This window comes from Rana temporaria, chromosome 5, assembly GCF_905171775.1.
Source record: "Rana temporaria chromosome 5, aRanTem1.1, whole genome shotgun sequence".
Lineage (NCBI taxonomy): Eukaryota > Metazoa > Chordata > Amphibia > Anura > Ranidae > Rana > Rana temporaria.
In genome coordinates this window covers 322,870,963-322,898,691 of record NC_053493.1, presented here as the reverse complement: position 1 = coordinate 322,898,691, position 27,729 = coordinate 322,870,963, and the positions used below count along the sequence as shown (strand labels likewise).

The following is a 27,729-nucleotide window of genomic DNA, read 5'->3' as shown; positions in this document are numbered from 1 at the left end:
GCTTATTGGGATTTTTACTACCAAAAACATGTAGCAGAATACATATTGGCCTAAATTTATGAAGACATTTGTTTTTTTTCCAATTGGACAGGTTTTATAGCAGAATGTATTTTTTTTTTTTTTTATTGTCAGTCTATTTTGGTTTATAGCCCAAAATGCAGAGGGGATCAAATTCCACCAAAAGAAAGCTCTATTTGTGCAGGAAAAAAATTACACAAATTTTATTTGGGTACAGCATTGCATGACAGCGCAACTGTCAGTTAAAGTAACGCAGTACCGTAACACAAACAAAAATGGCCTGGTCAGGAAGGGGGTTAATGAGCATGAAAGTACTATCAAGACCTATAAGTCTAATAACCATACAATATTACAAGGGGGTCTCCAGGGAAACAAACTTCATAATTTACTGGTTGGAATGTGGCATGGATGTGGTCATAATGTTTGGGATCTAAGATGGGTGTATTTTTAAGGGTTTGGATGGAAGTTATGGACCCTATCATTGGTTTATAGCAGACAGAAATGAAAAAGAAAATTTCTGCTGTTTTTTACGAAATTGAATGGTTCAGTAAATGCAATGAAACCCTGGGAATTTTCTTCCACCTTGGGAGGAAAGTGCCACAGATGGATTAGCAAGACGAGCCAACTCTATGAACAATAATAAGCTTCACTTACAAACCTGGCATTGAGTCAAGCCTTAGGCCCCTTTCACACGTGCGGACCGTATGTCCGCTTTTTCATCCATCCGTTTGCGGATGAAAAAGGGACATACATTGGTCCCAATGAGATTGCGGGTGTCAGCGGATGAACATCCGCCGACACCCGTAATCGTCCGCCTACGGAAAGATTCGATTTTGCAGACGGAAGAAAACCCTATTTTTTCTTCCGTCTGCAGAGCGGATCGGATGAACACGGACATACGCTCCGTGTTCATCCGATCCCCCCATAGGGGAGAGCGGAGGAAAGACAGGGCGGTCCCTGCACAGTGTGCGGGCACCGCCTTGTCATCCGCCGGCTCAGAGGGGATCAACGGAGTGATCCCGCTGAGCAAACGGAGCATACCGAAGAATAAAGCAACAGAGAGGTTTCTAGAACTGCTGGCTACGTGGTTACAAATTATTTTTATAATGTTGGTAATATCACAAAAAAAAACTGACAGATTCTCTTTAGCTTTTTTATATTGACTTTCAACACCAAATATAGTAAAAAGCAAGATAGATCTCACATTGCCATTATTTGCTTTCTAATGATTCTGTCTTCAAATATATATAGCACTAATAAAGTAATGGTAAAACAAATTTAATGTAACACTTTGTTAATATCTCACAACCATTTAAACTTTCAGAGAAAGCTCTTGGGGTGCAGAAGATCTTACCGAAAAGTTTTTCTTATATGATGATCCACCAAACTTTACTGGAAGGCCCATTTGTAACATTAGTTCAGTCTCGGAGTCCAGTTCTTCTTCCACAATGGAGGCTTTGGAAGTTTCAGACGCTGCCAGTAAATCTGAAGAATCTTCCTCTTCGCACTCTTCCTCATCTTCTCCATAATCTGTGGGTAGATCAATACATTTTAATAATAATGTGGTATAAAAAGATCTCCAAATGCTACTGCAGTTTTATTTTTGCTGGATCTCAGTTATTGTTGCGTCTAAAAGAAGAAATGTATCAAGAATAACTAAATGCCACCTATTAAAAATTTGTACAGAAAAAAAATATGGGGGCCTGACCTAGCTGCCCTCTTCTTCCAAAAATGCTAGCTGTCTGGGTATCATATTTATCCAATTATTTCAATACTATGACTCATTGATGCAGAACAAGTATGCATATCAATAATATCACTTGTTGCACGCTTAGGCCCCTTTCACACTGAGGAATTTTTTTAGGCGGTACAGTGCTAAAAATAGCGCCTAAATACCGCCTGAAAAACTTTTGCCCAGTCTTCTCAATGTGAAAGCCTGGGGGCTTTCACACGAAGCGATGCGCTGGCAGGAGAGAAAAAAAAACTCCTGCAAGCAGCATCTTTGGAGCGGTATGTATACCGCTCCTTCCTATTTAAAACAATGGGAAACCGCGGTAATACCGCCCGCAATGCGCCTCTGCAGAGGCGCATTAACCCTTTATCGGCCGCTAGCGGGGGTTAATACTGCACCGCTAGCGACCGAATCCCGCGACAATTCCGCCGGTATAGCGCCGCCATTTTTAGCGGCACTATACTGCCACCACGCCTCACGCCCCAGTGTGAAAGGGGCCTTAGTCAAGTCAGTTACTCAAAATACTAAACGTGACATGACCAAAAATCAAATGGTGGGTGCCCCTTGAGACTCCAGCCAGGTCCTCGCAAATGATACGCCGCTAGGACAGTGCTCATTCCGGCTCCAGCAATACATATATGAAAAGGTCCTACAAGCCGAACGTGGCTTGGCTGTAGCCCATTCGGATGCTTGTCCGTCACACACTTACAGGGTCCTGCAGTGATGTGCGGCTTGTAGGACCTGTTCTTTTTCCAAAAGTACTAAATGTGACCAAAAACCCAATGATGGGTGCCACTCAAGACTCCAACCGGGTCCTCTCCTACGATATATATGAAGAGCAGGCAAGGACGGAGCTCATCCCAGCTCCAGCAATACAAATAGGAAAAGGTACTACAAGCCACTTATGGCTTGGCTAGAGCCCGGGCTGAGGCGGTCATACACACACTTACAGTGTCCTGCAGGAATGTGCAGGTTGTAGGACCTTTTCCTTTTCCCACTCAAAGTACTAAAGTTAAAAGCAGTCAGACAATTAGCATTTACGCAAGAGCAAAATATTTCCAGAAGGGGGGTCTGCACCCTACATATTTTTCTAAGTATAGTCAGGAACCCTTTAAAGGAGAAGGGGGGATGAGGTCTACAGAAGGCATGCATTTATCACTGTAGCCATGCAGCAATGTGAGAAGAAAAGTAACCGCTCAGATGAACCAAGGAACTTTTACTCACTGGATCCAAACCGTGGGTGCCGGCAATGCAATTAATGCAAAATTGAAGAGAAGAAGCTGGGACAGCCGCACTCCAAAAACGTTCCTTTTTATTAAAACTGGTCACAGAACATCACACGCCACAGCAAACAATCAGGAAAAGGCTAACGCGTTTCGCACTGTGCTTCAGTGCTTATTCATAGCTATGAATAAGCATTGAAGCACAGTGAGAAACACGTTAGCCTTTTCCTGATTGTTTGCTGTGGCGTGTGATGTTCTGTGACCAGTTTTAATAAAAAGGAACGTTTTTGGAGTGCGGCTGTCCCAGCTTCTTCTCTTCAATCATGCAGCATTGTGGTATCGGTTTCCACCAGTAGTATGCTACCTGCATATAATTTGTATGTCTTTTCACCCTCAATAACAATGCAATCTAGGCATATGGCTGACAATCAAACTATACTGTAAGCTCCTCTCTCTGCCATTGGCTTTCAGCTGCTACAGAGAGAGCCGTACAGGGGGATCGGTTTCAGTAATTGCCCCCACCAAACAGATCACCCTCCCTGTGCACTATACAACTCCCCCTGCTGCCCAGGCCCCCTGTGCACCACCTTCCCTTGCAGTGCTGCTGGGCTTCCCTTTCTCTTTCAAGATGGAGAGTGCTCTATAAATATGAAGTTATGCTGTAATTAGGAATGCAGTGCACACAAAACATACAAAGTAAATCTTAAGATTTACGGCTCATGAATTTAAAAGTCATTCCAAGATCCAGCAACATGTTATTTTCAAGATACTAAAGCATTCTGTACAAACAGCCTGCATAACAAAGACGCAGTTGAAACCAAAACCAACAGACCTGCAGGCAATTCTGAATGTGCAAGTGACAGACTGAGAAGTTTAAATCATAGAGGGAACTCATTTAAAAGGCAGTGGGACATTGGCTTCCATCACAATAACTGACACCTGGGTGTCTTATGAGTTTTCAGCAGTGGATACTAGACATAGAACTAAAGATTTTATTCCTGAAAGCAGGCTACTGTTTGTCTTTATAAAGGACATTTGTTATCATGGATTTAAAATGGTCTTACACTCCATGAAACATAAGAAAGAGGATAGTGGGCTGCATTCACACCTGGCCATTTTGAATCTCGAAACGCTGCGATTCTGCCCGTGATTTCAAAGCGCTCTCCTAAAAAGGACAAATCGAACAATGCACATTTCAGATGCCATTCATTTTAATGGCACCTAAAAACGGTCTGGTTCTGGCTCGATAAATTGTGCTGCAATTGCAGCAAACCACACTGCGTGAAGCTTGTCTGCCAAAATAGGATCAGGAGCTTCTTTGTGTTATGCGGTTTCCCCCGATTTTACACACGACTATCGCAGCAGAACCGCACTGAGCGAAGTCTAGTAAGAACAAATTGCAACACAAAACACAAAAAACAATAGCATACTTTAAAACGAGTTCAAAATTAAAGCGGAGTTCCAACCACAATTTTTTTAAATGCATGTCCTTTCATCCTGCGTTTTTATAATATAAATCCGGTCACTTACTATTTTACAATGCAAAGTTATTAATTTGGGTACTAAATATTTTCTTGCAAAAAATGAATTCAAAGGTGGTACACTGGGGGAATCAGTGATGGAAAAAAAAAGAAGACTTGGGGGTCCTGGTAGAACACAGACTTAGAAAAAAAAAAATGCAATGTCAGGCCACAGCTAATAAAGCAGGGAGAATAATTTCTAGCATAAAAGGGGTATTTAATTAAAAAAATAAATTGATATTTTTACCCCTGGTTAGGCCTCATCTTCATGAGGAACGACTAAGCAAATGATATGCCTTCTTAGAGATAAGGCGCTAAAGAGGACATATGATCACGATCTACAAATGAATAAACGGTGGGCCAGATTCTCGTATCCTGGCGTAAAACTATGCGGGCGTAACGCATCTCGTTTACGCTACGCGGCCGCAAGTTTTACGGGCAAGTGCTTGATTCACAAAGCACTTGCCTGTAAAGTTGCGGCGGCGTAGCGCGTGGCGCAAGCCCGCCTAATTCAAATGATCCAGGTAGGGGGCGTGGATCATTTCAATTAGGCGCGTTTCCGCGCCGATCGTACTGCACATGCGCCGTCCCTAAAATTTCCCGACGTGCATTGCGCTAAATGACGTCGCAAGGACGTCATTGGTTTCGAAGTTAACGTAAATGGCGTCCAGCGCCATTCACGGACGACTTACGCAAACGACGTACATTTTTAAATTTTGACGCGGGAACGATGGCCATACTTAACATTGGTTGCCCCTCATATAGCAGGGGCAACTTTACGTGTCGCAAATGCTACGGAAACTTCGTAAATTCACTGCGTCGACCGCGCGTACGTTCATGAATCTCGCGTAAATAGCAAAATTTGCATAGACGACGGGAAAAACAACGTCGGCGACACCTATCGGCGGGAAAAAAAATTGCATCTAAGATCCGACAGCGTAAGAGCCTTACGCCTGTCAGATCTAATGGATATCTATGCGTAACTGATTCTAAGAATCAGTCGCATAGATACGCCGGGCCAGATTAGGACTTGCGACGGCGCAAATGGCGTTGCGCCGTCGTAAGCCCTTTGAGAATCTGGCCCGATGACTGTAGTGATAACAAAAAGTTGTGTAACCCAAGATCGACTTGTCCACTATTTGAGACTGGAAGAAAGGAGACACCGCTTGGAATTCCGTAGAAGGTTCTTTATGGGTAGAGATTTAAAAAAATGAGGGACCTCCCTTTCTCAAGTAGTGGTATCAGCTGGGAATGTTGACAAATAAAAAACTTTTTGATGTCTTCCTCAATGAGCACAATATACATGGGTTTGTATATTCTTAGAAGACCAAGTGCCCTTAGGTGCAGGCCCTGGAGATTACCGCTAAAGCAATCAGCGGATAGTTTTCCACAGTCAGTGACTATAAGTACAGTTTAACCTGATCACGTAAATATAGAGGAAGAGATGCAAATATAGAGGATCACACGCACTCACATTACCTCTTTCATTATTCGTTTTAGTCCTATAAACTCCCCTTAGACCTAAACAGTACAAATGTCGATCACTAGAAAGGAAAAAAAGATAAGAGACACTTGTTAGCAAAGAATGACAGAAGCAAGGTATAAGACTAGTAATTACAATAGCAGTGCTCTTCTGAACCTTCATCTCTCACTTTCTATGCTTAGTGCTTACTATGCTCAGTTTAGCTGGCACAGAGTTCAAGCTTCTACAGTCCCCATGTATAGTGTCCCTAACGTATACAGGGCTGTCTACTCCTTTGTAGACCCATGTCATTTACAGTACTTCAGTCCATATTCAAAACCCCCGGCCCCCAGCAGCCACAAGTACAATGAGTAAAAACTAGGGTTGTCCCGATACCACTTTAAGACCGAGTACAAGTACCGATACTTTTTTTTTTTTTTTTTTGTCATGTGTCCGTATTTTTTTTTAATTTTACAATTTTAATTTTTTCACAATTTTTTGTTGTTTTTTTTTACAATGCTTTCTTGGGGGGGGATGGATGTGTCTGTGTGTTTTTTATTTTAATATGTATTATTTTTTACAATTTTTTTTTTTTAGCCCTGTTGGGGGTCTTTGGTGAGATATCAGGGGTCAAAACAGACCCCTGACATCTCACCTTTGAGACAGAGAAAGGGACTAAGGACACAGATTCCCCAGCCCCTTTCTCAGCTGCACTGGAAATGAATGGACAGGAGACACAGTTTACAATGCTCAGTTATGTGAATGGACAGAGTCTGTGATCACTGACTCTGTTCATTCGAAAAAGGTAGGAGCCGGACTTAGCGGCTCCTACCGCCGCTCTCCATCCTGACAGAGGGGGCGGAGGAGGACATGGAGGGGGAGAGCAGAAGGGAGGACAGCAGCGGCACGGAGGGGGAGAGCAGAACGGCAGCGGCACGGAGGGGAAGAGCAGAACGGCAGCATTACGGAGGGGGGACACGAAGCATGGAGGGGGGAGAGCAGAACGGAGGACAGCAGCGGCATGGAGGGGGGTCAAGCAGAACGGCAGCGGCACGGAGGGGGGGAGGAGAATGGCAGCGGCACGGAGGGGGGGAGCAGAACGGCAGCGGCACGGATGGGGGGAGCAGAACGGCAGCGGCACGGAGGGGGGGAGCAGAACGGCAGGGGCACGGAGGGGAGCAGGACAGCAGCGGCACGGAGGGGGGACACAGGAGCATGGAGGGAGAGAGCAGAACAGCAGCGGCACGGAGGGGGGACACAGGAGCATGGGGAGAACAAAGGACGGCAGCGGCACGGAGGGGGGACACAGGAGCATAAAGGGGGAGAGCAGAACGGCAGCGGCACAGAGGGGGGGGACACAGGAGCATGAAGGGAGAGAGCAGAACGGATGGGGGAACTGGAGGAGGATACAGGGAAAGTCAGGTATCGGTAAAGTATCGCAGCATTTTCCCAGAGTACAAGTACTCTGGGAAATGCTTGGTATCGGTCCCGATACCGGTATCGGGACAACCCTTGTAAAAACTAGAGGTCGACCGGTATATCGGCTGGCGGATATATCGGCCGATATTTGGCGTTTTTTAATTAATCGGCATCGGCTGATTTGTGCTGTAAAAAAAAACGATTTAAACTTCAGCACCGCAACTTGCAAAAAGCTTCTGTAATAGAAGTCAATGCAAGTTACCTGAAGTTTCCTGTAGAAGACTTCTCTCTCCTGGGCAGCCTGCCAAGTTTTGAGAAAAGAATACAATGTTGCTACTTATCAATGAACTGAACTCCGTGTAGGAGAGTTCTCAGTTTAACCATTTAAAGGCTAAATCTTTTTTGACACTTGAAAATCACTTGGAACCCCCAAACATTATATATATTTTTTTTTAGCAGAGACCCTAGGAAATAAAATAGCGATTGGTGCAATATTTAATGTTACACGGTATTTGCGCAGCGGTCTTTCAAACACATTTTTTTGGGAAAAAATATGCTTTAACAAAAAAAAAAAAAAAAAACTAAACAGTAAAGTTAGCCCATATTTTTTTTTCCGTCCAAAAGTTTTCATTACCTGTTTTTGTGCAATATATATATATATATATATATATAAAATCTAATACACAAAAACAGGTAATGAAAACTTTTGGACAAAAAATAAATAAATATGGGCTAACTTTACTGTTTTTTTTGTGTGTTTGCTTGTTGTGTTTAAATGCAAGAAATGTTCTGTATTACTTAGGAGAGCAATAATGGAACTTCCGCTTTTCAGAATCCTCCCCCCCTCTGGTGTCACATTTGGTACCTTTCAGGGGTAGGGGGGAGCAGATACCTGTGTAATCCCAGGTATTTGCTCCCTCTTCTGAGCATAGATCACTGCAGTGACTGTGGTGACCTACACCACATCTGGAGCTTAATCCGCCCCCAGCTTTCTTCTGGGAGATGCACATGTCCCAGAAGACAGCAGGGACCAGTGGGATCACGCAGCGCGACTCGCGCATGCACAGTAGGGAACCAGGAAGTGAAGCCGCAAGGCTTCACACTTCCTGATTCCCTTACCGAACATGGTGGCGGCAGCACCCGAGGGAGACATCGGCTTCGGGTGCCAGCATTGCGGGCACCCAGGCCAGGTAAGTGGCCATATATTAAAAGTCAACAGCTGCAGTATTTGTAGCTGTTGACTTTTAATTTTTTTTCCGCAGAACTCCGCTGCCTAAACACTGGACCATCATTCTAGCAGCGCTATTTGGCTGCTAGCGGGGCACTTATATCCCAGCTAGCGGCCGATTAAGGGGTTCAATGCTCCCATGTAACGCCACTGCAGAAGCGCTTTGCAGGCGTGAATCTCAATAGGCATGAGTGGTGGAGGAGCGGTATACACCGCTCCAAAGATGCTGCTTGCAGGACTTTTTTTTTTTAACGTCCTGCCAGCGCACCGCCTCAATGTCAAAGCACTCGGGCTTTCAGACTGAGACTGCAGGGGAGCAGTTTTGCAGGCACTTTACAGGTGCTATTTTTAGCCCAAAAGCGCCTGAAAACGCGCCAGTGTGAAATTTTATGAGATGAAGGGGGGGGGGGGGGGGGGAATCGGCCTAACATATCGGCCAGAGAAAAACCCATATCGGTCGACCTCTAGTAAAAACCTCACTGTAAGTTAACAGGAAAGACCTCCTGTATTGATAAACTGAAGACAATGCACACTAAACCAGCACAAAATAAATTACCACAGGTCGCATGTGCCGCACTATACAAGTTATTCATTCATTCATTCATGCAGGTCCATGTTCCTTGCTGCGGATCAAAGAGCTATTACCATATGGAAGGTACTTGCAACAGAACATCACAAGAAAGCCTTCAGGTGCTTTGCTTACTCAATAAGTTGAACGTATGAATAAAAAACATCATTCCAAAACAAGTTAAGGCTTTCATGGGATGTTGTGCTGCTACTGCCTTTCATCAGATTAACAAATCTCAGATCAACAGTAAGCACTGTGGACCTCTTTGCTGATTTTTGTACTTGAGGTGAAAGACCAGGCAAGGCCTGGAAAACTCGACCACCTCTGCTATTGTGGATTAAAGAGTCGTTCTACCTGGTGGCAGCAGTTTTTTGTTTCTATAAACATAAAAAGCCAAAAGCATAAAAGGTAACAACCGTATTCTCTCTTACTTCTAGCTTTTATTAAATAACAGCATTGTATTCTTGGCTGACTGGGTGTATATTAAAATTAGTATAATGAAAGAATAAATCTGTACATAGGGACTTACTTAACAAAAGCTCTGGAGCAAAGACATAATATTCTACTTTCTTCACTCAGATCATCCGGGTAAAGGCACATCTCTGCCACTGGATTCCATTCTACACACAGCATAATCCTAGGAAAGGGAAAATCAATCAACATACAACATGAATAGCAAAACACTGTCTGCTTTGTGTGTGCTAAATATATGCTATATATAGACTCAGTAAAGGTGATTGAGGAGGGTAGAATTGAAGACAAATTGTCCTTGTATGCCGACAATATGCTCCTATATCTTAAAGACATGTCTTACTCACTTAGCACCCTAAGTGAGCTGCTTTACAGATAATTTACACGTTTAGCACCTTCTCTCAAATAAGAGTTAATTGGGAGAAATCTCCAAACTTCACGCTCAGTACTTCGAACACCAAACCAGAAAAGCATTCCCTGCTCTGCTGGGTGGACAAGTTTAAATATCTTGGGATAGAAATGGGTAGTTCCCTGGCGACTTAACAAATCTCCTTTACTTATGCTCTTTTCCCAGATATGTGTCCTGGAAAACACTTTCCCTTACCCCAGTCAGCAAGGTTAACCTTATTAAAGCAGAGTTCCACCCAAAAATTGAACTTCCGCTTTAAGTGCCACATTTTTTGGGGGGAGGAGTGGGTACCCAGTTTTTACAGGCACCCAGCTCTCACTTCCTCCCCTGGCCCGGCAGTGCCGGAAGTTCACCCCCCCCCTGCAATCTTCTTGGGCACGTCACAGGTCCCGGAAGATTGCCCAGCCATTCACAGTGCGCAGGGCGGCCTGTGCAGCGTGGCCTGCGCGCCCAGCTTTGAGGCCAAAGCCAGGCGCCCACAGTTAGAATGCCGATGCCTTGGAGAGGAGTGAGGCTTTCTGCACCCGCATTGCTGGACCGTGGGACAGGTGAGTGTCTGATTATTAAAAGTCAAGAAGAGGGGCGCCTCTGAGTATGCATCGTAAGAGTAATTTAATAAACAACAACATCCACTCACATGGAGAACAGGTAAGTTGCATTCAAATCCGGTTGCTGGGCTGAAGAGATGAAAGTGGGACTGCAAGTCACAGAGAAAAACCTTAGTCCGTTCCGCCCCCTTGCAGTGAGTGACAGGTTATTTACATATCTCAAGCACTAGCCTGGAGACAGGCATTTTTTTTTAATTCCCACCCCCACTCCTTTTCTAAAGTCATGTGGTTACTTTTCTGGAATTTGTCTGGATGTTGGTGATCATAGCAGAATTTAGTGTTGTGTTTAGCGCATGTTGACAAGGGGAGTGTAGAGGAGGGCGGAGAGTCTACTGACATCACGACTCCACCCACCGAGCTCCAGACAACAGACCCACCCACAGAATCTGCAGCTTTTCAGGTCTTATAACAGACAGGGGAAACACTTGACAGGCAAGGATACATGCAGGAGGCATGTATATCCTTATAGATCAGCACTATGGCAGTAGTTTAGAATGGATGAGTGGGTTTACATCCACTTTAACAAATATTGTGATATTCCTCTTTTCTACAAAACCCCATCTCCCTCCCCCCCTTTATTTTTTTGTGTCTCTCTTCCACCTTTTTTTCTCTCAACTGAGAATGTCCAATTATTAGCCTAAGCACTCCAATGTGGTCTGCTTATCCTGAATTTAACATGCCTTCAGATATGCCTTCCTATAGTTTTTTACCTCATAATATGTTTGGAACAAGCGTATATGTAACATATAATATAGATCAGGGATATGCAATTAGCGGACCTCCAGCTGTTGCAAAACTACAAGTCCCATCATGCCTCTGCCCCTGGGTGTCATGCTTGTGGCTGTCAGGGTCTCGCTATGCCTCATGGGATTTGTAGTTCTGCAACAGCTGGAGGTCCGCTAATTGCATATCCCTGATATAGATTCAAAACTCTATTTGAAAAAATTATATTTCTAGTTTTGGATATATATAGCCTAGTATTGGGGTGGTTAAACCGCGATCGTGTTTGAGATGACAAAGATGATCCTGGTACTATTTTCTTCAGCCAGCAATTCCCCATCAGGAAAAGGTGACCCAAGTGGCAAAAAAGCTGCTCGATCACTTTTACAGGCGACGGACGGAACCGGGGAGCCTAGGACTGAGCTGACTGCCGGCATTGGCTGCACTGCATAGACAGAGGGACTGATGTTGTTCCTCCACCTCGGTGATGTCGCAAACTGAAAGTAACAAGGATTTAGTCACTTAGGATTTCAGTTTGTTTATTTCCAGAGGCCAGAGGAGAGATCTGGGGTCAAAAAGACCCCAGATTTTTCCATAAGGAGAAGCCATCATGGTCCATGCTATCAGGGATGATGTTCCCTTGTGATAGCAATAAAGTTTATATTAAAAAAAAAAAAAAAAAAATGTACATTGTAAAAAAATAAACAGAAATAAAACAAATTTAAAGCTCCCCTTTCCCCTATAATGTTTGGGAGGAATTTTCTAGCAAAAATGCTGATTTTTAAATATATGTAAGAAATTTCAGAACTACTCTAGGAAAAAGTGGTTAAAGCATTTGCTTCCTTTATGTGATCCCTCTGCTTTCCTACTAAAAACTGACCACATTAAGTAGAAGAGTTCATCATGTGCAGTTCCCCATCTACAGTATGCTGGGAACTCAGCCTGCTCTCCTGCAATGATCAGACTTGACCTGATATGCCCCCGCTGCACATGATATTTTTTTATTTTTTTTATCTATACAAAAATGTTTGCCTTTTATTTCTATTTTAAACTGAATAGGTTGTTTTATAATGGGATCGTTTACTATTAATGTAAGTAAACAGAAAGATTGTAATACATACAAACAATTGTTTTAAAATTAAAAACTTTATGCTACCAAATAAAAGAAGTGGACAATGCAAAAATAAAAATGCATCAGCAAGTTGCTCCTAGGGGTTTGCACATAGGATCTTAAAAGTGTGTCAAGTCAAAACTGGACCGATAGGAAGTAGATAGGGAGGTGAGGCAGCAATACAACTACCAGGACATTTTTTTATCTTAATGCAGGCAATGCTTTAAGGTAAAAAATGTATTGGCTTTAGAACCACTTTAATATTTCCAATTTCATTTCAGAAATGTGAGAACTTGCGATACCTAAAAGAATAGCCCCCCCCCCCCCCCCCATTCCTTTATTGAAGTTAAATCCTGATGCATTTCTGTGTGATCACCTGCTTTGCTGTAAGAAACAGATATTTCCAAAAAGGTAGCGAGTGGCTTTTTGCCTGAATGCAATGGCTTGGGTTTGGCAACTAAAAACAGGGGCCCCTTTGGGAGGAAGGGGGTGGCATCACCCAAACTGAGAAGCCTATGTGTAGGTCAGGTCAATAAGACAGCCCTACAAAAGCCTTGAGAGTCCAAAGTTTTTAATTGTTCATCTGATGACAGTGATGAAAATAAAAAATAGCCACTATGTTCCGGGTCCCTAAATATCACCCTTTATTTGGGCTTAGTAAATTAGTGAAGAATAGGGATGCGGGAACTGTCAGCACACCTGTTCAGGTGTTGACAGTTGAAATACCACTATTTCACTAAGCCCATGTAGGGCGGAGTATATGTCTGTCAACACTACGCAAGTTTGATGTCTGTACCAGTGGATCCCAGCCCGGGAATCTTTGTATCTACCGGTATATGCTGCCTTTTTATTGGATCCGTGTAAGTTTTTAGCAGATCTTTTTCTTAATAAATCACCATACGGTTTTACAGTATGTGGATACTTTTCTCTTCTTTATGGAAGATCCATGAGAGCGATTTGGGATCTGCAGGTCTGTCATGATACTAATGCCACCTTATTCAAATGGAAGGATTTGCCATGATTGACGATTCGTAATTCCATGCCTATCTAGACATTATAATGTGAAGTCCAGGGATCTGGTAAGCGTACATCTTACACAACTACAGTGAGGGTGCAGTCAGGTGAATGTTCATTCATTTTCTCTTGGACACGTCTTCAAGAATTTCTTTCCATACACTGTATTTACTACTTATCCACATATAGAAACACCTTATAGACTGTTGTTTTATACTTAATTTTCTTTCACTATTTCATTATTGTTTGTAAAGAGCAGCAATTTGTTTTATATGTTTTCACACAATTTGTGTGTATTTATTCTTCTTTTTTACCTGCACAATAATTTTCCCCAACACACTGGCTGTTATTTGTTTTTCTTGCCGTCATCAGATAAATAAATAAATCTGACAGTGTATACATGGATTTATATGTACTTTCTATACTCACAGTCCTTGAACTTCCAGCCGTTACCTGTAGAATGACAGATTCCTTAGACAGGAGAGTGAGCCTTCTTGGTTATGGTGATTTCAGAGCTCCGAGTTCTAAAATATAAAAAAAAGCCAACATTAGTCCTGATAGCACAGATTATTTTGCACTGTTCGCTCAGAAAAGTCAATAATTTTATAAATTTTTTTGAATAACTGAAATGGTAAACAAAGGCAGCTAGGCAAGGGCTCTTTTACACGGTGCTGCTCCGCTCAGCAGCAGATTCATGAGCAAATCCCCTGCTATCAGATTGTTTACATCCATGTCCATTCAGTTTGGATCCGGCGAAAATGTGGGCAACCGGATGTAAACAGACTTGTGTCCGTTTACATCAGGCTACCTCCAGTTCGTCACATTTAGGTCTGGAAAAAGACATAGTCCTCTTCTTTTTTCCAGACCTGGATAGACAAGTAGGCAAGCGTCACAACATCTGTTTACATCCGCATGTCCATAGAGCTGCCTGGAGCTTCTGATCAGGTCTGCTTGAAAAACTGACAGGGGGACCCGATTGGAAAAAGTCTGTGTGAAAGGGCACTAATGACAATGTTTCAAAACATTTGTCTTTATGTATATACACCAGGGTTTGACAAATTTGCTTGGAATCTAGGAGCCAGCTAAAAAAGTTAGGAGCCAGAAAACGCGCCCCATCTCGACGAGCTTGCGTGCAGAAGCGAACACATACGTGAGTAGCGCCCGCATATGTAAACGGTGTTCAAACCACACATGTGAGGTATCACGGCGATTGGTAGAGCGAGAGCAATAATTCTAGCCCTAGACCTCCTCTGTAACTCAAAACATGCGACCTGTAGATTTTTTTAAATGTCGCCTATGAAGATTTTAAAGGGTAAAAGTTTGTCGGCATTCCACGAGCGGACGCAATTTTGAAGCGTGACATGATGGGTATGAATTTACTTGGCGTAACATTATCTTTCATAATATTAAAAAAAAATGAGGATAACTTTACTGTTGTCTTATTTTTTAATTTAAAAAAGTGTAATTTTTTCACAAAAAAGTGCGCTTGTAAGACCGCTGCGCAAATACAGCATGACAGAAAGTATTGCAACGATCGCCATTTTATTCTCTAGGGTGTTAGGATAAAAAATATATATAATGTTTGGGGGTTCTAATTAGAGGGAAGAAGATGGCAGTGAAAAATTACATTAGAATTGCTGTTTAACTTGTAATGCTTAACTTGTAATACCAACGGCCACCACCAGATGGCGACAGCTTACACATCTGGTGGTAACAACTTGTAATACCAACGGCTCACCACCAGATGGCGCCAGCTCACAAAAAGCCAAGCTGCCCCCCTTCCAAGCCAAGTCGCCAGGCACCTACGGCATGCATTGGGTGCGCTCTGTGACCACTCTGTCCTTTGGACACAGCTGATTACAGATAACAGTGGCCCTTTACCATGTGATCAGCTGTGTCCAATCACAGCTGATCTCATGCAAACAGACTTGCCAGTTATCTGCATTCCTTTCCTAACACGTTGTGTCTGTGGGAGAAAAGGAGAGCCGTTACCTGGCAAGCCTGTCAGTACATTGTTTACACAGATTATCATTCCCCCGATTATCAGAACAGCCTATCAGCGGCCATCAGTGAAGAAAAATTACTTATTTGCTTTATTTTATAACAGAAACTAAGAAAAACGTTTTTTTTTTTTTGTTTATTTGGCAAAAAAAAAAAAGGTAAAAACTCAGTGCTGATTAAGAAAAACACCAAAAGAAAGCTCTATCTGTGTCAAAAAATGTTCATTTGATATGGATATGGTGTTGCATGGTTGTTCAATTATCATTCAAAGAGCGATAGCGCTGAAAGCTGGCCTGGGCAGGAAGGGGGTAAAAGTGCCCAGTATTGAACATATGCTATGTAAGGCTTCCCCTCCCTACAGTGCAATACGGGATCCTTCTGGCATTTGCTTTCTGCATCAGTTTCTCCCTACCATACACATTACTTTATTGTTTAACCACTTCTCTACTTTGGGTGTTTTTCAGATTCGGCGTTTACAAGACTAAAACAGTTTTTTTTGCTAGAAAATTACTTAAAACCCACAAACATTATATATTTATTTTTTTCTAACACCCTAGAGAATAAAATGGCGATCATTTCAATACTTTTTGTCACACCATATTTGCGCAGCGGTCCTACAAGCGCACTTTTTTTGGAAAAAAATCACTTTTTTAATTAAAAAATAAGACAACAATAAATTTGGCCCAATTTTTTTATATATTGTGAAAGATAATGTTACGCCGAGTAAAATAGTACCCAACATGTCACGCTTACAAATTGCGCCCGGTCGTGGCATGGCGTCAAACTTTTACCCTTAAAAATCTCGATAGGCGACGTTTAAAAAATTCTATAGGTTTATTTTATTATTTTTTACACTGGAAAAAAAAAATTATCACTTTTATTCCTATTACAAGGAATGTAAACATCCCTCGTAATAGAAAAAAAGCATGACAGATCCTCTTAAATATGAGATCTGGGGTTAAAAAGACATCAGATCTCATATTTAGACTAAAATGCAAAAAAAAAAAAAAAAAAAATTTGAAACTGTCATTTTTTCAAATGACAAAAAAAAAAATGTTTCTTTAAGAGGCTGGGCGGGACTGACGTTTTGACGTCACTTCCGCCCAGCAGAGCTATGGGGACGGGCGAAGGAGATTTTTCCTTCAGTCTCGTCCCCAGTCACCAGCCGAACGGTCCCGATCGCCTCCGCCGCTACGGTAAGCGGCGGAAGGGGGGGGGCCCTCTCCCACCGCCGATAACGGCGATCTCGTGGCGAATCCGCCGCGGAGACCGCCGTTATCGTTAAGAGAACCGCTGACACTAAAGATTGATACCTCGGTTGTGGCAGCAGCTGCTGCCGTTACCGAGATATCAATCTTTAAAGTTAGGCCGTATAAAGACGTACGGCGGTTTAGAAGTGGTTAACAATACATTCTGATAACACTTATGATACTGATGTCTTTATGTGCCAACTATTAATGTGTTTATACCTTTCCCTGTTACACTTTGTAACCTGTTTAACCAAAAACAAAGGCCATCCTGACCTCTGTGGATTTGTCATTTTCGTATTTTATTTGATTGATGATTCTGTTTTATTGTGTTAACTCTTATGTATGTTATAATTGGTTGCTCAAGAAAATAAGATTGAACAAAAAGTGCCCATTACTGAAGTGGTTAAAGACTGCGAGCAGGCAGGCTAAAGATGTGTGTAGCACCCTTTACATAGGTAGGTTCTAAATTAGGATTTTTGTTCTGTAATGTAGGTAAATTTAGGCAGGCCTGTTTGTTTTGGTTTGTGTGGGCTGAGAGTGGCTCAGAGTTTAGCAGCTAGTGACTCACAGGAAGCTTCACTGAGACCTCCCTCTTTCTAGGAGGAGTAGGGAGGTGGAGCTGCCTGGGGTGTTCTAGGGAGCCCTGACCGATCCCCAACCTGGATTGGCAGGCCTCCTTAAAGCGGAGGTTCACCCAAAAAACAAGTATATAACATTACATTCTGTATACCTCAAACATGTACAGTATGCTGTTTTTTTTTGGGGGGGGGGGGGTGTACATATGGTATTATCGCTATTTTTCACCTGGCTTCCGGGTACTAGCTCCCGCAGGAGTAGGCGTTCCTATGCAGTGGCACAATGTCCTCTGGGACTTCGCCCAGATGATTGACGTGCCTGACAAAAACTTCCCCCCAGCGGATAAGGAGCATTACGAGTTTCCGTAACTAGCCGAACTGTGAGTCGGCTCTTTACGGTGCCTGCGCAGTCAGCTCTACACGGTTCCTAGTCGGTGCGCAGGCACCGTATAGAGCTGACTCGCAGTTCGGCTAGTTTCGGAAACTCGTGACGCGCCTTATCTGCCGGGGGGGTTTTGTCAGGCACGTCAATCATCTGGGCGAAGTCCCAGAGGAGATTGCGCCACTGCATAGGAATGCCTACTCCTGCGGGAGCTAGTACCCGGAAGCCAGGTGAAAAATAGCAATAATACCATATGTACACCCCCCCCCAAAAAAAAAACAAAAAAAAAACAGCATACTGTACATGTTTGAGGTATACAGAATGTAATATACTTGTTTTTTGGGTGAACCTCCGCTTTAAATACCTAGAGTCAGCCCTGCTGGGGAGAAGTTGTTGGGTGGAAAAACTTGAGGGGGGGGGGGGGGGGGTGAGCGTTAAGGTTCTGGACAGCCAGGCAAGTCTTCAGGAGGGAACCACCAGTTGCAGCCAGGAGGGCTGGTGAGCGACATGTGCAGTCAGGATGACTGGGGAGGCATGCAAGAGAGGACTGGAAGCATGCAGTCAGAGATGGGTGCAGAGCCAGTAGTGAGGACTGCAATGTCATGGGCAGTGAGTTGGGCAGCTGCAGCCAGAAAGGCTGGCAGGGCCGAAGAGGGCTGACTGGGAGCAGTAGTCCACCAGTAGGTCAGCTAGCACTAAAGGCTTTTCACTTCCTGCTACACCATAGGGGCCCGCAGTCCCTGCCTGCAAAGGGCAATTGCTAAGGCCTGGCTGAGCCAGTGTCAGGCCTAACTTTAAATGTGCTAGCTGGTCCTCGGAGTAAAGAATTGTGCAGCAGGAAGAATAGTCTGCAAGCAAGAAAAGTGCTGCAGGAGAGTGAAGTAGAAACTTGTACAGAGAAGTGTATATAGTTGTCCCAATTAATATACAATCCACCAATTGATTGTTTTACAATTCACCGGGCATCCCATATTTCCCTCACCCCATCCAAGTTAAATTCCCTCAATAAAACAAGCACATGGACTGTTCATTGTCTCAAGTGACTGGGAAGTGAATGCCGGGCTGGGCAGTGTGACAGATGGGCCACATCGCTTAGCAGCCCCTACATGTGCAATGTCTCTTCTGCAATAAAATTCACCTACTTGGTCACCAACTTCTGCAGCATGTAGACGGCATTTGCCCACCACCTCACATTGCCGACATGGTCTCTCTGGGTGCCGGTCTTTAGACTTCTCCATTGGCACACAGGGAACCAGCCACCCCGGGCACACAGGGAGCCAGTCGCCCTAGACACCAGACATCCCAGGCACACAGGGAGCCAGTCACACTGGGCGCCAGCCACACAGGGAGCCAGTCATCCTGGACGCCAGACACCCCCGGGCACACAGGGAGCCAGTCGCCCTGGACACCAGACATCCCAGGCACACAGGGAGCCAGTCACACTGGGCGCCAGCCACACAGGGAGCCAGTCATCCTGGACGCCAGACACCCCCGGGCACACAGGGAGCCAGTCGCCCTGGACACCAGACATCCCAGGCACACAGGGAGCCAGTCACACTGGGCGCCAGCCACACAGGGAGCCAGTCATCCTGGACGCCAGACACCCCCGGGCACACAGGGAGCCAGTCGCCCTGGACACCAGACATCCCAGGCACACAGGGAGCCAGTCACACTGGGCGCCAGCCACACAGGGAGCCAGTCGTCCTGGACGCCAGACACCCCCGGGCACACAGGGAGCCAGTCACCCTGGGCGCCAGCCGCCCCGGGCACACAGGGAGCCAGCGACCCCGGGCACACAGGGAGCCAGTCGCCCTGGACACCAGACATCCCAGGCACACAGGGAGCCAGCCGCCCCAGGCACACAGGGAGCCAGCGACCCCGGGCACACAGGGAGCCAGCGACCCCGGGCACACAGGGAGCCAGCGACCCCGGGCACACAGGGAGCCAGTCGCCCTGGACACCAGACATCCCAGGCACACAGGGAGCCAGTCACCCTGGGCGCCAGCCGCCCCAGACACAGAGGGAGCGTGCCCACAATGTAAGGGGAGCAAATGCCATCTACATGGCACAAGACTGATAGGTCAGTTTAGTGCCTGCCCCCTGTGTGTGTATAGACTGGTGTCACCATATTCTGCATACTGACTCCAGGTGTCTGAATGATGGAGAACTGCAGCCTAGTGCAGTTTAAGACCCTCTCCTCCCCCCATGTCCTGTGCTGGTACTATGAGGCAGAGCCCGCACATGGCCCGACACTGCCAGCACTGGACTATATGACACCTCCTGAAGTTCCCCCTCACCTCCATACAACACTGCCAGGGCTCCTATCCTCATTCAGGGCTCCATCAGGAAGACGTGCTGCTCACACCACCTTCTCCTCCTACACCTCACACTACTACAACTCCCGGCATGCTCTGCGCTTCCGCCCGCCCTCGTGGTGTGTAAACACTGGGGACACATGCCCCCGGCCTGTACAGTTCCTGGCTCACCACACCGTCCCGATCCGTGCCACACATACACCAACACGGAGTTAAGGAGTACGAGTTCCCGGTGCTGGGCCCGAAACTACACTTCCCGTCATTTGCTCGGGGTACGTCACACAATTCCTCCACATGGATGGAAGGGGGGAGTCATGTGACTCATGTGAATGCAGTCATGTGACTGTACCGAGGAAGGCGAGACATGCATGACACCACGTGCCTGTCCCCAGGCAAGACTTGTTTACAGTCACTCATGCAACCATGTGACTGTCCCCCAGGAAGGCGGGAACTGTATGTGGTCATGTGACTGTAACAGCGAGGCGGGACTTGTATGTTGTCATGTGACTGTACAAGGAAGGCGGGACCTGTATATGGTCATGTGACTGACCCTAGGAAGGCGGAGGAGTGCAGGTCGGGGAATGTAGTTTTCTCTTGCAGAGCTCCAGGGGACTTGGCTGTGACATTGGTGTGGGGAGGTGAGCTGACAGTACTCCTAGTATTGATAATGAAGCCATATTGTTCCCTCTCTGACCTGTGTATTTCTTCCCCTCCACACACAGAGTGTCAGGTACTGGTGTTCTGAGACATGGAGAGTGTATGGTGGAGGTGTATCCAGGCTCACCCAGCACATGTATACGTGTAATACCCTGGGCTGTGCTGTGAGAGGAGTCTGTCAGTGTGTGGAAAGTGATCACATTCCCTGTACATCATGTCACCGGATAGGACGTCTTCTACTCATTTCACAATGCTCATAGTTGAGGAAGAAACCAGTTCTTGTGTAGACAGCACTTCCCTCTAATGACGTGTGTCCTCCTCCCTCCTATAGGTTACTGGGGAAACCCTCCATCAGTCATACCGGGCCCTCCTCACAGCAGGGAACTTCCAGCACTGTGTGGGTTAAAGCCAAACTAAACTCCACCATGTTTATTTCTCCTTCAACAGTCCAACAATGACTCTCGCTGACATCATCATCATCTACCCAGCTTCTCCCGGGCTGCGGGTGTTTTCATTGGCTGTCGCAGGATGACGTTATCGCTGCACACAGGATCACAAAGTCTTCTAAGAAAGACAGCGAGCAGGTAGGTAGTAAGATTTATTTTATTGCAGAAGGGACCGTGTCTGTCTCTTCTGTAATAAAGAGCTGGCCTGCTCGCAGTCTTTAACAACTTCAGCCCCTGGAAGATTTTACCTCCTTCCTGACCGCTTTTTGCAATACGGCGCTGCGCCGCTTTAACTTACAATTGCGCAGTCGTGCGACATTGTACCCATGCAAAATTTGTGTCCCCCCCCATAAATAGAGCTTTCTTTTGGTGGTATTTGATCACCTCTGCGGTTTTTATGTTTCGTACTATAAACAAAAAAAAACAACGTTTTGAAAATAAACTTAATTTTTTTGCTATAATAAATATCCCCAAGGTTTTTTTTCTTTAACAGTTTAGGCCAATATATATATTCTTCTACATGTTTTTGGTAAAAGAAAAAATCGCAATAAGCGCATATTGAGTGGTTTGCGCAAACGTTATAGTGTCTACAAACTATGGAAAAAGATTTTTGGCATTTTTATAAAAATAAAAAATTCTTTACTATTAATGGCAGTGATCTGCGATTTTTTTTTTTTTTTTTTTTTTTTTTTTAACGCTATTGCGACTGACAGATCGGACACTTTTTTACACGTTTTCGGGGGCCATTGACATTTATACAGAAATCGGTGCTATAAGTATGAACTGATCACTGTGTAAATGTCACTGGCATGGAAGGGGTTAATACTAGGGAGCGATCAAGGGGTTAAATGTGTGTTCCAACTTTGGGGGTGAGGGGGACTGACTAGGAGAGGAGACATATCGTTGTTTCTACTTGGTAGGAACAAAAACGACATGTCTACTCTGCCCTAACAGAACAGGGATTTGTGTTTTTATACACACACACACACACACACACACACACACACCCGGTGCTGGCTCTCGTGCACGCAAACACCAGCCACTCGCATCGCGTCCCACGCTGAGGAGAGGAGGACCTGGGAGAGCCGCTGCTCTCGTGCACAGCGCTGGATCGAGATGGGGGCTCAGGTAAGTAAATAGAGGGGCTGGGGAGCTACAACCAGAAGGTTTTTTACCTTAATGCGTAGAATGCATTAAAGGAGTTGTAAAGGAAATTAATTTTTTTTGCTGAAATGACTGTTTACAGGGTATAGAGACATAATAGTTAACTGATTCCTTTTAAAAAATATTAAAAATAGATAAAAATCAATCATATATTGTACCTACAGTTCTAGTTTCGTTTTTTGCTGTTTCCTGTCTCTCTGATGTACAGAGCCACAGAGACAATAGAGGGCAGTGATGGTTTGTAAAACGAAATTGGATTGGTGCTGTGGGGTTTTAGACACACAGTAATCACAGCTCCTTGATTAGTCACCACAGTGAGAAAGCTCCCAGTACTGTGGTTATCAGGAAACAGACAACCAGGAAGTGTCCAGAACAGAGAGGAATTACAGCAACATCAAAGCAAAAATGAACAATGAGGACATGAAACCAGGACTGCAGTAAGGTAAAGGAAGCTATTTAGCAAAAACATTTTTTTCCTTTAGTGACCCTTTAAGTTAGAAAACCTTCTGCCTTTAGAACCACTTCAGCTTTTTTTTTTTTTTTTTTTGATGTCACAATGTAGGGTATAAGATTTCCTATCATCTGTGCCCAGTCTTGCCACACAGTTAATCCAGCTCTGAGCAATCCTCTTTTACTGTTCAGTGAAATAAAACGGACTTACAGAGAAAAACCTTAGTCCGTTCCGCCCCCTTGCTGTGAGTGACAGGTTATTTACATATCTCATGCACTAGCCTGAGACAGAGGCAAATCCTGTGTAAAAAGTTCACAATTCACATCCCCCTCCCAGGATTGGCTGCATTTACCGTGTTTTGACTGGATGTTTCTCATCATGGGGTGTGATCCACAGTTCAGTGTGACGAGGAAATGCATGTATATTGCAGTGAAAATACAGAACAGAAAGCAGTATCTACACAGACACGTGATCTGATTTAGGTTAGATGTATCTAGTGAGAGCTGGGCAGAGGAGAAGCTTGAGTGATCTGATTGTTATATTGCAGGGTGTGTGTCTAAAGTCACCTGATCACAGTTGCAACATCAGGTTATTTACATATCTCATACACTAGCCTGGAGACGGGCATTATTTTTTAATTCCCACCCCCACTCCTTTTCTGAAGTTATGTGGTTATTTTTCTGGATTTTGACTGGATGTTAGTGATCATAGCAGAATTCAGTGTAAGGAATACACAAGAGAAAATGCATGTTGACAAGGGGAGTGTAGAGGAGGGCGGGGAGTCTACTGACATCACGACTCCACCCACCAAGCTCCAGACAACAGACACACCCACAGAATCTGCAGTTTTTTGGGTCTAATAACAGACAGAGGGGAAACATTTGACAGGTAAGGATACATGCAGGAGGCATCTATATCCTTATAGGTCAGCACTATGGCAGTAGTTTAAAAAAGCATCCACTTTAAAGCTGAATTCTGGGCACAGGAAAGGCTTTAACTATATTCCTTTAAAACCACAAATGATATAAATCCACTATATGTGCATCAAATGCCTTTGCAAATCCTGATATTACTTTGTAAATGTAGTAGTGACCTCATCACTGTGCGGTTTGTGGCCTGTGGGAGGGGCCTCGCTGCTCCACCCACTACAGGCTCTCTAGAGGAGATGGCAGAAACAAGAGCAGTCACCCTGCACAAGGGGAGAGAGAGCAGCAGTGACCGGTCTTTATTAGGTCCTGTTCACAGAGGTACACTATGGGGTAGATTTACTAATGCTGGAGCACTTAGAATCTGGTGCATTGTGTAGAGTAGCCAATCACCTTCTAACCTCAGCTTGTCCAATTAAACTTTGGAAATAAAACCTGGAAGCGGAGTTTCTATGCTAAAGTGAGCCTGATTTTTCACTCTCCAGCTTTAGTAAATCAACCCCTATGTGTTTTGTGCACCCCCATGCAGGCAGTCGCATTCAATTAGGACGTAGTGACTGCAGGGACACAGCCAGTGCTTCCAATTCAGCAGCAATGCAGATGCACGTCCTTGAACATAAACAGTGTGCATTTGGGAGCAGCGGCTATCAAATTGGGAGCAGCGGCTGTGTCCCTATTGAATTGGACTACCTGCACAGGGGTGTATGAAACTACTGTGTATCCCCCTCTGTAAGGTGTATGTTCTAGTGAACGAGGCCTTACAGGAAGATCCTTCGTAGTGGCAAAATTTCACACTGGAGTACTGCACAGTTCTGAGAGAAGACACAAAGCAAGCCAAGATTCAAGTGATATTCACTTGACTCTTGTCTTCAGACACTATTTGCTTATCCCAGAATTTAGCTGTAAACATTTGTAGTAAGGGGAAAGGGAGTAGCCGCTCCAGGTGGGAACCCAGATGAATATCCTCCGTTGCAGATAACTCAGGTGCAGGCAATGCGGGAACAAAGATTGTCTCTGGACAGCCGCACTCTGAACAAATTGTAGACTTTTATTAAAAGGACAGCACTACAAGTCACAATAAAATAAAACCTTGACTGACGCGTTTCGCACTGAAACTAGTGCATAGTCATAGCACTAGTTTCAGTGCGAAACGCGTCAGGGTCAAGGTTTTATTTTATTTTGCTGTGACTTGTAGTGCTGTCTAGAGGTCGACCGATATATCGGGCCGATATTCAGTTATTTTGGAGAAATCGGCATCGGCCGATTATTATCCAAATGTGGCCGATATTTAGCAGATCTGCATCAGCAGAGTGTGGAGAAGGAAGGAGGAACATGGGGTTCCCCCTCCCTTCTCCACATTGTCTGCAGAGCAGTGCCGTGTGTGTGTGTGTGTGTGTGTGTGAAACACTAAGGAGATAGAGAATGGAGCTGTTGGACTGATGTCGGGGTGGGCGGGACTCAGCTGTCCAACACCAACAAATGTCTGAAATTCCGAACATCAAGAACGCGGTGACGTACAACACTTACGACGAGCCGAGAAAAATGAAGTTCAATGATTCCGAGCATGCGTAGAATTTTCGTGCGTCGGAATTGCATACAGACGATCGCAATTTCCGACTAATTGGGAAAAATTGAGAACCAGCTCTCAAACATTTGTTGTCGGAAATTCTGACTACAAATGTCTGATGGGGCATACACAAGGTCGGAATATCCGACCAAAAGCTCACATCGAACATTTGTTGTGTATGCGGCATTACTGTCACTTTTTGAACAGAAGTGTCTTTATCATGCTGTGTCAGCTTTGTAAACTGAACTTATGGTGTCGCTGACGGTCATTAGCGCATGGTTCCAAATTGATGCCCTGCAATCCAGAGGGGTCCTCATTGTTGCTGTCCTTGCAACAATGTCAATTTCAAAGGTTCAGTTCACCTAGAACTGAACTTCTAGCAGGGTATAGTGAGAGTTTGCCCTACTGTCACTTTGTTTTGGTTCTAGTTAGGGGTGCAACGGATCAAAAAACTCACGGTTCGGATCGTTCCTCGGATCAGGAGTCACGGATCGGATCATTTTTCGGATCGGCAAAAAAAAAAATTTGCAGCCTCCATGTGCTTTAAATTGCCGCCTTCCTGTGCCCCAAATTGCCGCCTCACTGTGCCCCAAATTGCCGCCTCACTGTGCCCCAAATTGCCGCCTCACTGTGCCCCAAATTGCCGCCTCACTGTGCCCCAAATTGCCGCCTCGCCAGGGTGGAAGAAGTGAGAGGGCAGCCAGCAGGGCTGGATTTCCTTTCCCTGCCACCCCAAGGCCAGGTTTTGCAATGCACCCCCTCCCCACCAACCGAACCACCCCCCGGAGAATAGCAGTTGGATGGCAGGGGCGGCACGGTTAGTTCAAATATTTTTTTGTTTCTTCTTTTTTTTTTTTTTATTACATTATCACTTTTTTTTTTTTTTTGTAGCTTGTCGTTTTTACTTTTTTAATTTTTGTATAATTTTCTTATTTTTAATATTTTTCTTCTTCTTCTTTACTTTTTAATTACTTATTTTTTTATTAATTGAATTATTTCTTTTTTTTTTTACATTTAACTTTATTGCTATTACACAAGAGAAAACAATTCCCTGTGTCATAGCAATTGAAGGTGACAGGTTCTCTTTGTTAACCCTGTCAGCTCCAAAAACAGTCCTCACAGTTGAGATGGGAAGAGCATAGCTTACCCATCTCACTGTGTGCTATTTGCAGCAAGGACAGGAGACTCGTCAGCTGGAGGAGGAACGAACGGACGGACTGCAGCTGGAGGGGAAGGGGGGAGGGGGAACGGACGGACTGCAGCTGGAGGGGGGGGGGGGTAACGGACGGACGGCAGCTGGGGGGAGGGAGGGGGGGAACGGACTGCAGCTAGGGGGGGGGGGGGAACGGACGGACGGGAGGGGGGGGTTATCAGAGCCAGCAGGGAGAAGTGTGGGGGGAACGGATGGACGGCAGCAGAACATTCTCTGCTAGAAACCAACTGAACTCACCGCCCGTATGTTTAAACGTCTCCACTCCTGCTCACACACAGCCCCACCTCCTCCTAAGCCCACGCTGCAATAGACAAAACACATCAGCGCATTGGACACGCATTCTGTCTATCACAGCGTGGTTAGGAGCAGGCGGGGCTGTGTGCAAACAGCGGAGACAATTTCAATGTGTTTTTTTACCGCTTTGCTCTGCAGTCCCGCGGCACGCCACGGATCACGTGTGTGCCGATCCGAAGTCATTGATCCGTGCGGATCACGGATCAATGACGATCCGTTACACCCCTAGTTCTAGTATGTGGTAATGAGGTGTTTGATTCTAGAGTTGACAAATAATCGGAAGTCAAAATCTTCGATTTAGAAGCTGCTCCCCAGGGACCCTGGGATATTCCAGAATGTCCCTGGAGAAGTCTGTAGAGTATTGGGATGGGAACACCACAAAGCATGATTACATCTAGTAAACCTTTTGGCTTTTCCATTATTTGATAGGAAAAACAATGGCCCGGATTCACAAAGCACTTACGCCGACGTATCTCGAGATACGCCACGTAAGTGTAAATATGCTCCGTTGTATCTATGCGCCGGACTCTGAAACCAAGATACGCCTGAAAATAGGCTTCATCCGACCGACGTAACTTTCCTACGCCGGCGTATCGTGGGCGCATATTTACGCTGGACGTAGGTGGCGCTCCCATTGATTTCCTATTTAAATATGGAAATGAGGGAGATACGTCGATTCACGAACGTACTTGCGCCCGGCGCATAATATACGCGGTTTGCGTAAGTCGTACTTCCGGCCTAAAGTTATTCCCATAGATGAGGCGCAACCCATGCAAAGGTATGGACCAGGGAACACAAGCCGTCGTATCTTATGTCGTTTACGTAGTACCTGAATATGACTAGGCGTAGGTTACGTTAACGTCGTAGGCAGTGATCCGTCGTATCTTAGGGAGTAGTTCCGACGTGATTCTGAGCATGCGCACTGGGATGCATCCACGGGACTGCGCATGCGCCGTTCATTATTCGTATCTTTATGGCGCTCGGC

The 27,729-nt window shown here is 45.0% G+C and overlaps 2 protein-coding genes across 9 annotated transcripts in view; one reads left to right on the top strand and one right to left on the bottom strand.

Moving 5' to 3' along the window:
• TGS1 (trimethylguanosine synthase 1) overlaps positions 1-20,431 on the bottom strand; it is a 74,416-nt gene extending 53,985 nt beyond the window's left edge. The window contains exons 1-5 of one of the 4 annotated variants that reach the window (XM_040354214.1): positions 20,009-20,431; positions 13,933-14,027; positions 9,700-9,807; positions 5,973-6,037; positions 1,373-1,548 (exon numbers count right to left, since the gene is read on the bottom strand). In XM_040354214.1, the coding sequence (XP_040210148.1) occupies positions 1,373-1,548; positions 5,973-6,037; positions 9,700-9,803 (345 nt within the window). In that variant the 5' untranslated portion in view covers positions 9,804-9,807; positions 13,933-14,027; positions 20,009-20,431. The remainder of the gene's footprint in view (positions 1-1,372; positions 1,549-5,972; positions 6,038-9,699; positions 9,808-13,932; positions 14,028-20,008) is intronic. The other 3 variants (XM_040354215.1, XM_040354216.1, XM_040354217.1) reach the window with 3 other exon arrangements.
• A 73-nt stretch (positions 20,432-20,504) lies between these two features.
• Positions 20,505-27,729, top strand: part of TMEM68 (transmembrane protein 68) — a 30,489-nt gene continuing 23,264 nt past the window's right edge. For 3 of the 5 annotated variants that reach the window (XM_040354220.1, XM_040354222.1, XM_040354218.1), the window contains exon 1: positions 20,576-20,664. Coding sequence is in view for 1 of the 5 variants with exons in the window: in XM_040354221.1 (XP_040210155.1) it covers positions 20,520-20,664 (145 nt within the window). In the remaining 4 variants the exon portion in view is untranslated. Of the gene's footprint in view, positions 20,665-22,707; positions 22,736-27,729 lie in introns of those variants that run through there. The other 2 variants (XM_040354221.1, XM_040354219.1) reach the window with 2 other exon arrangements.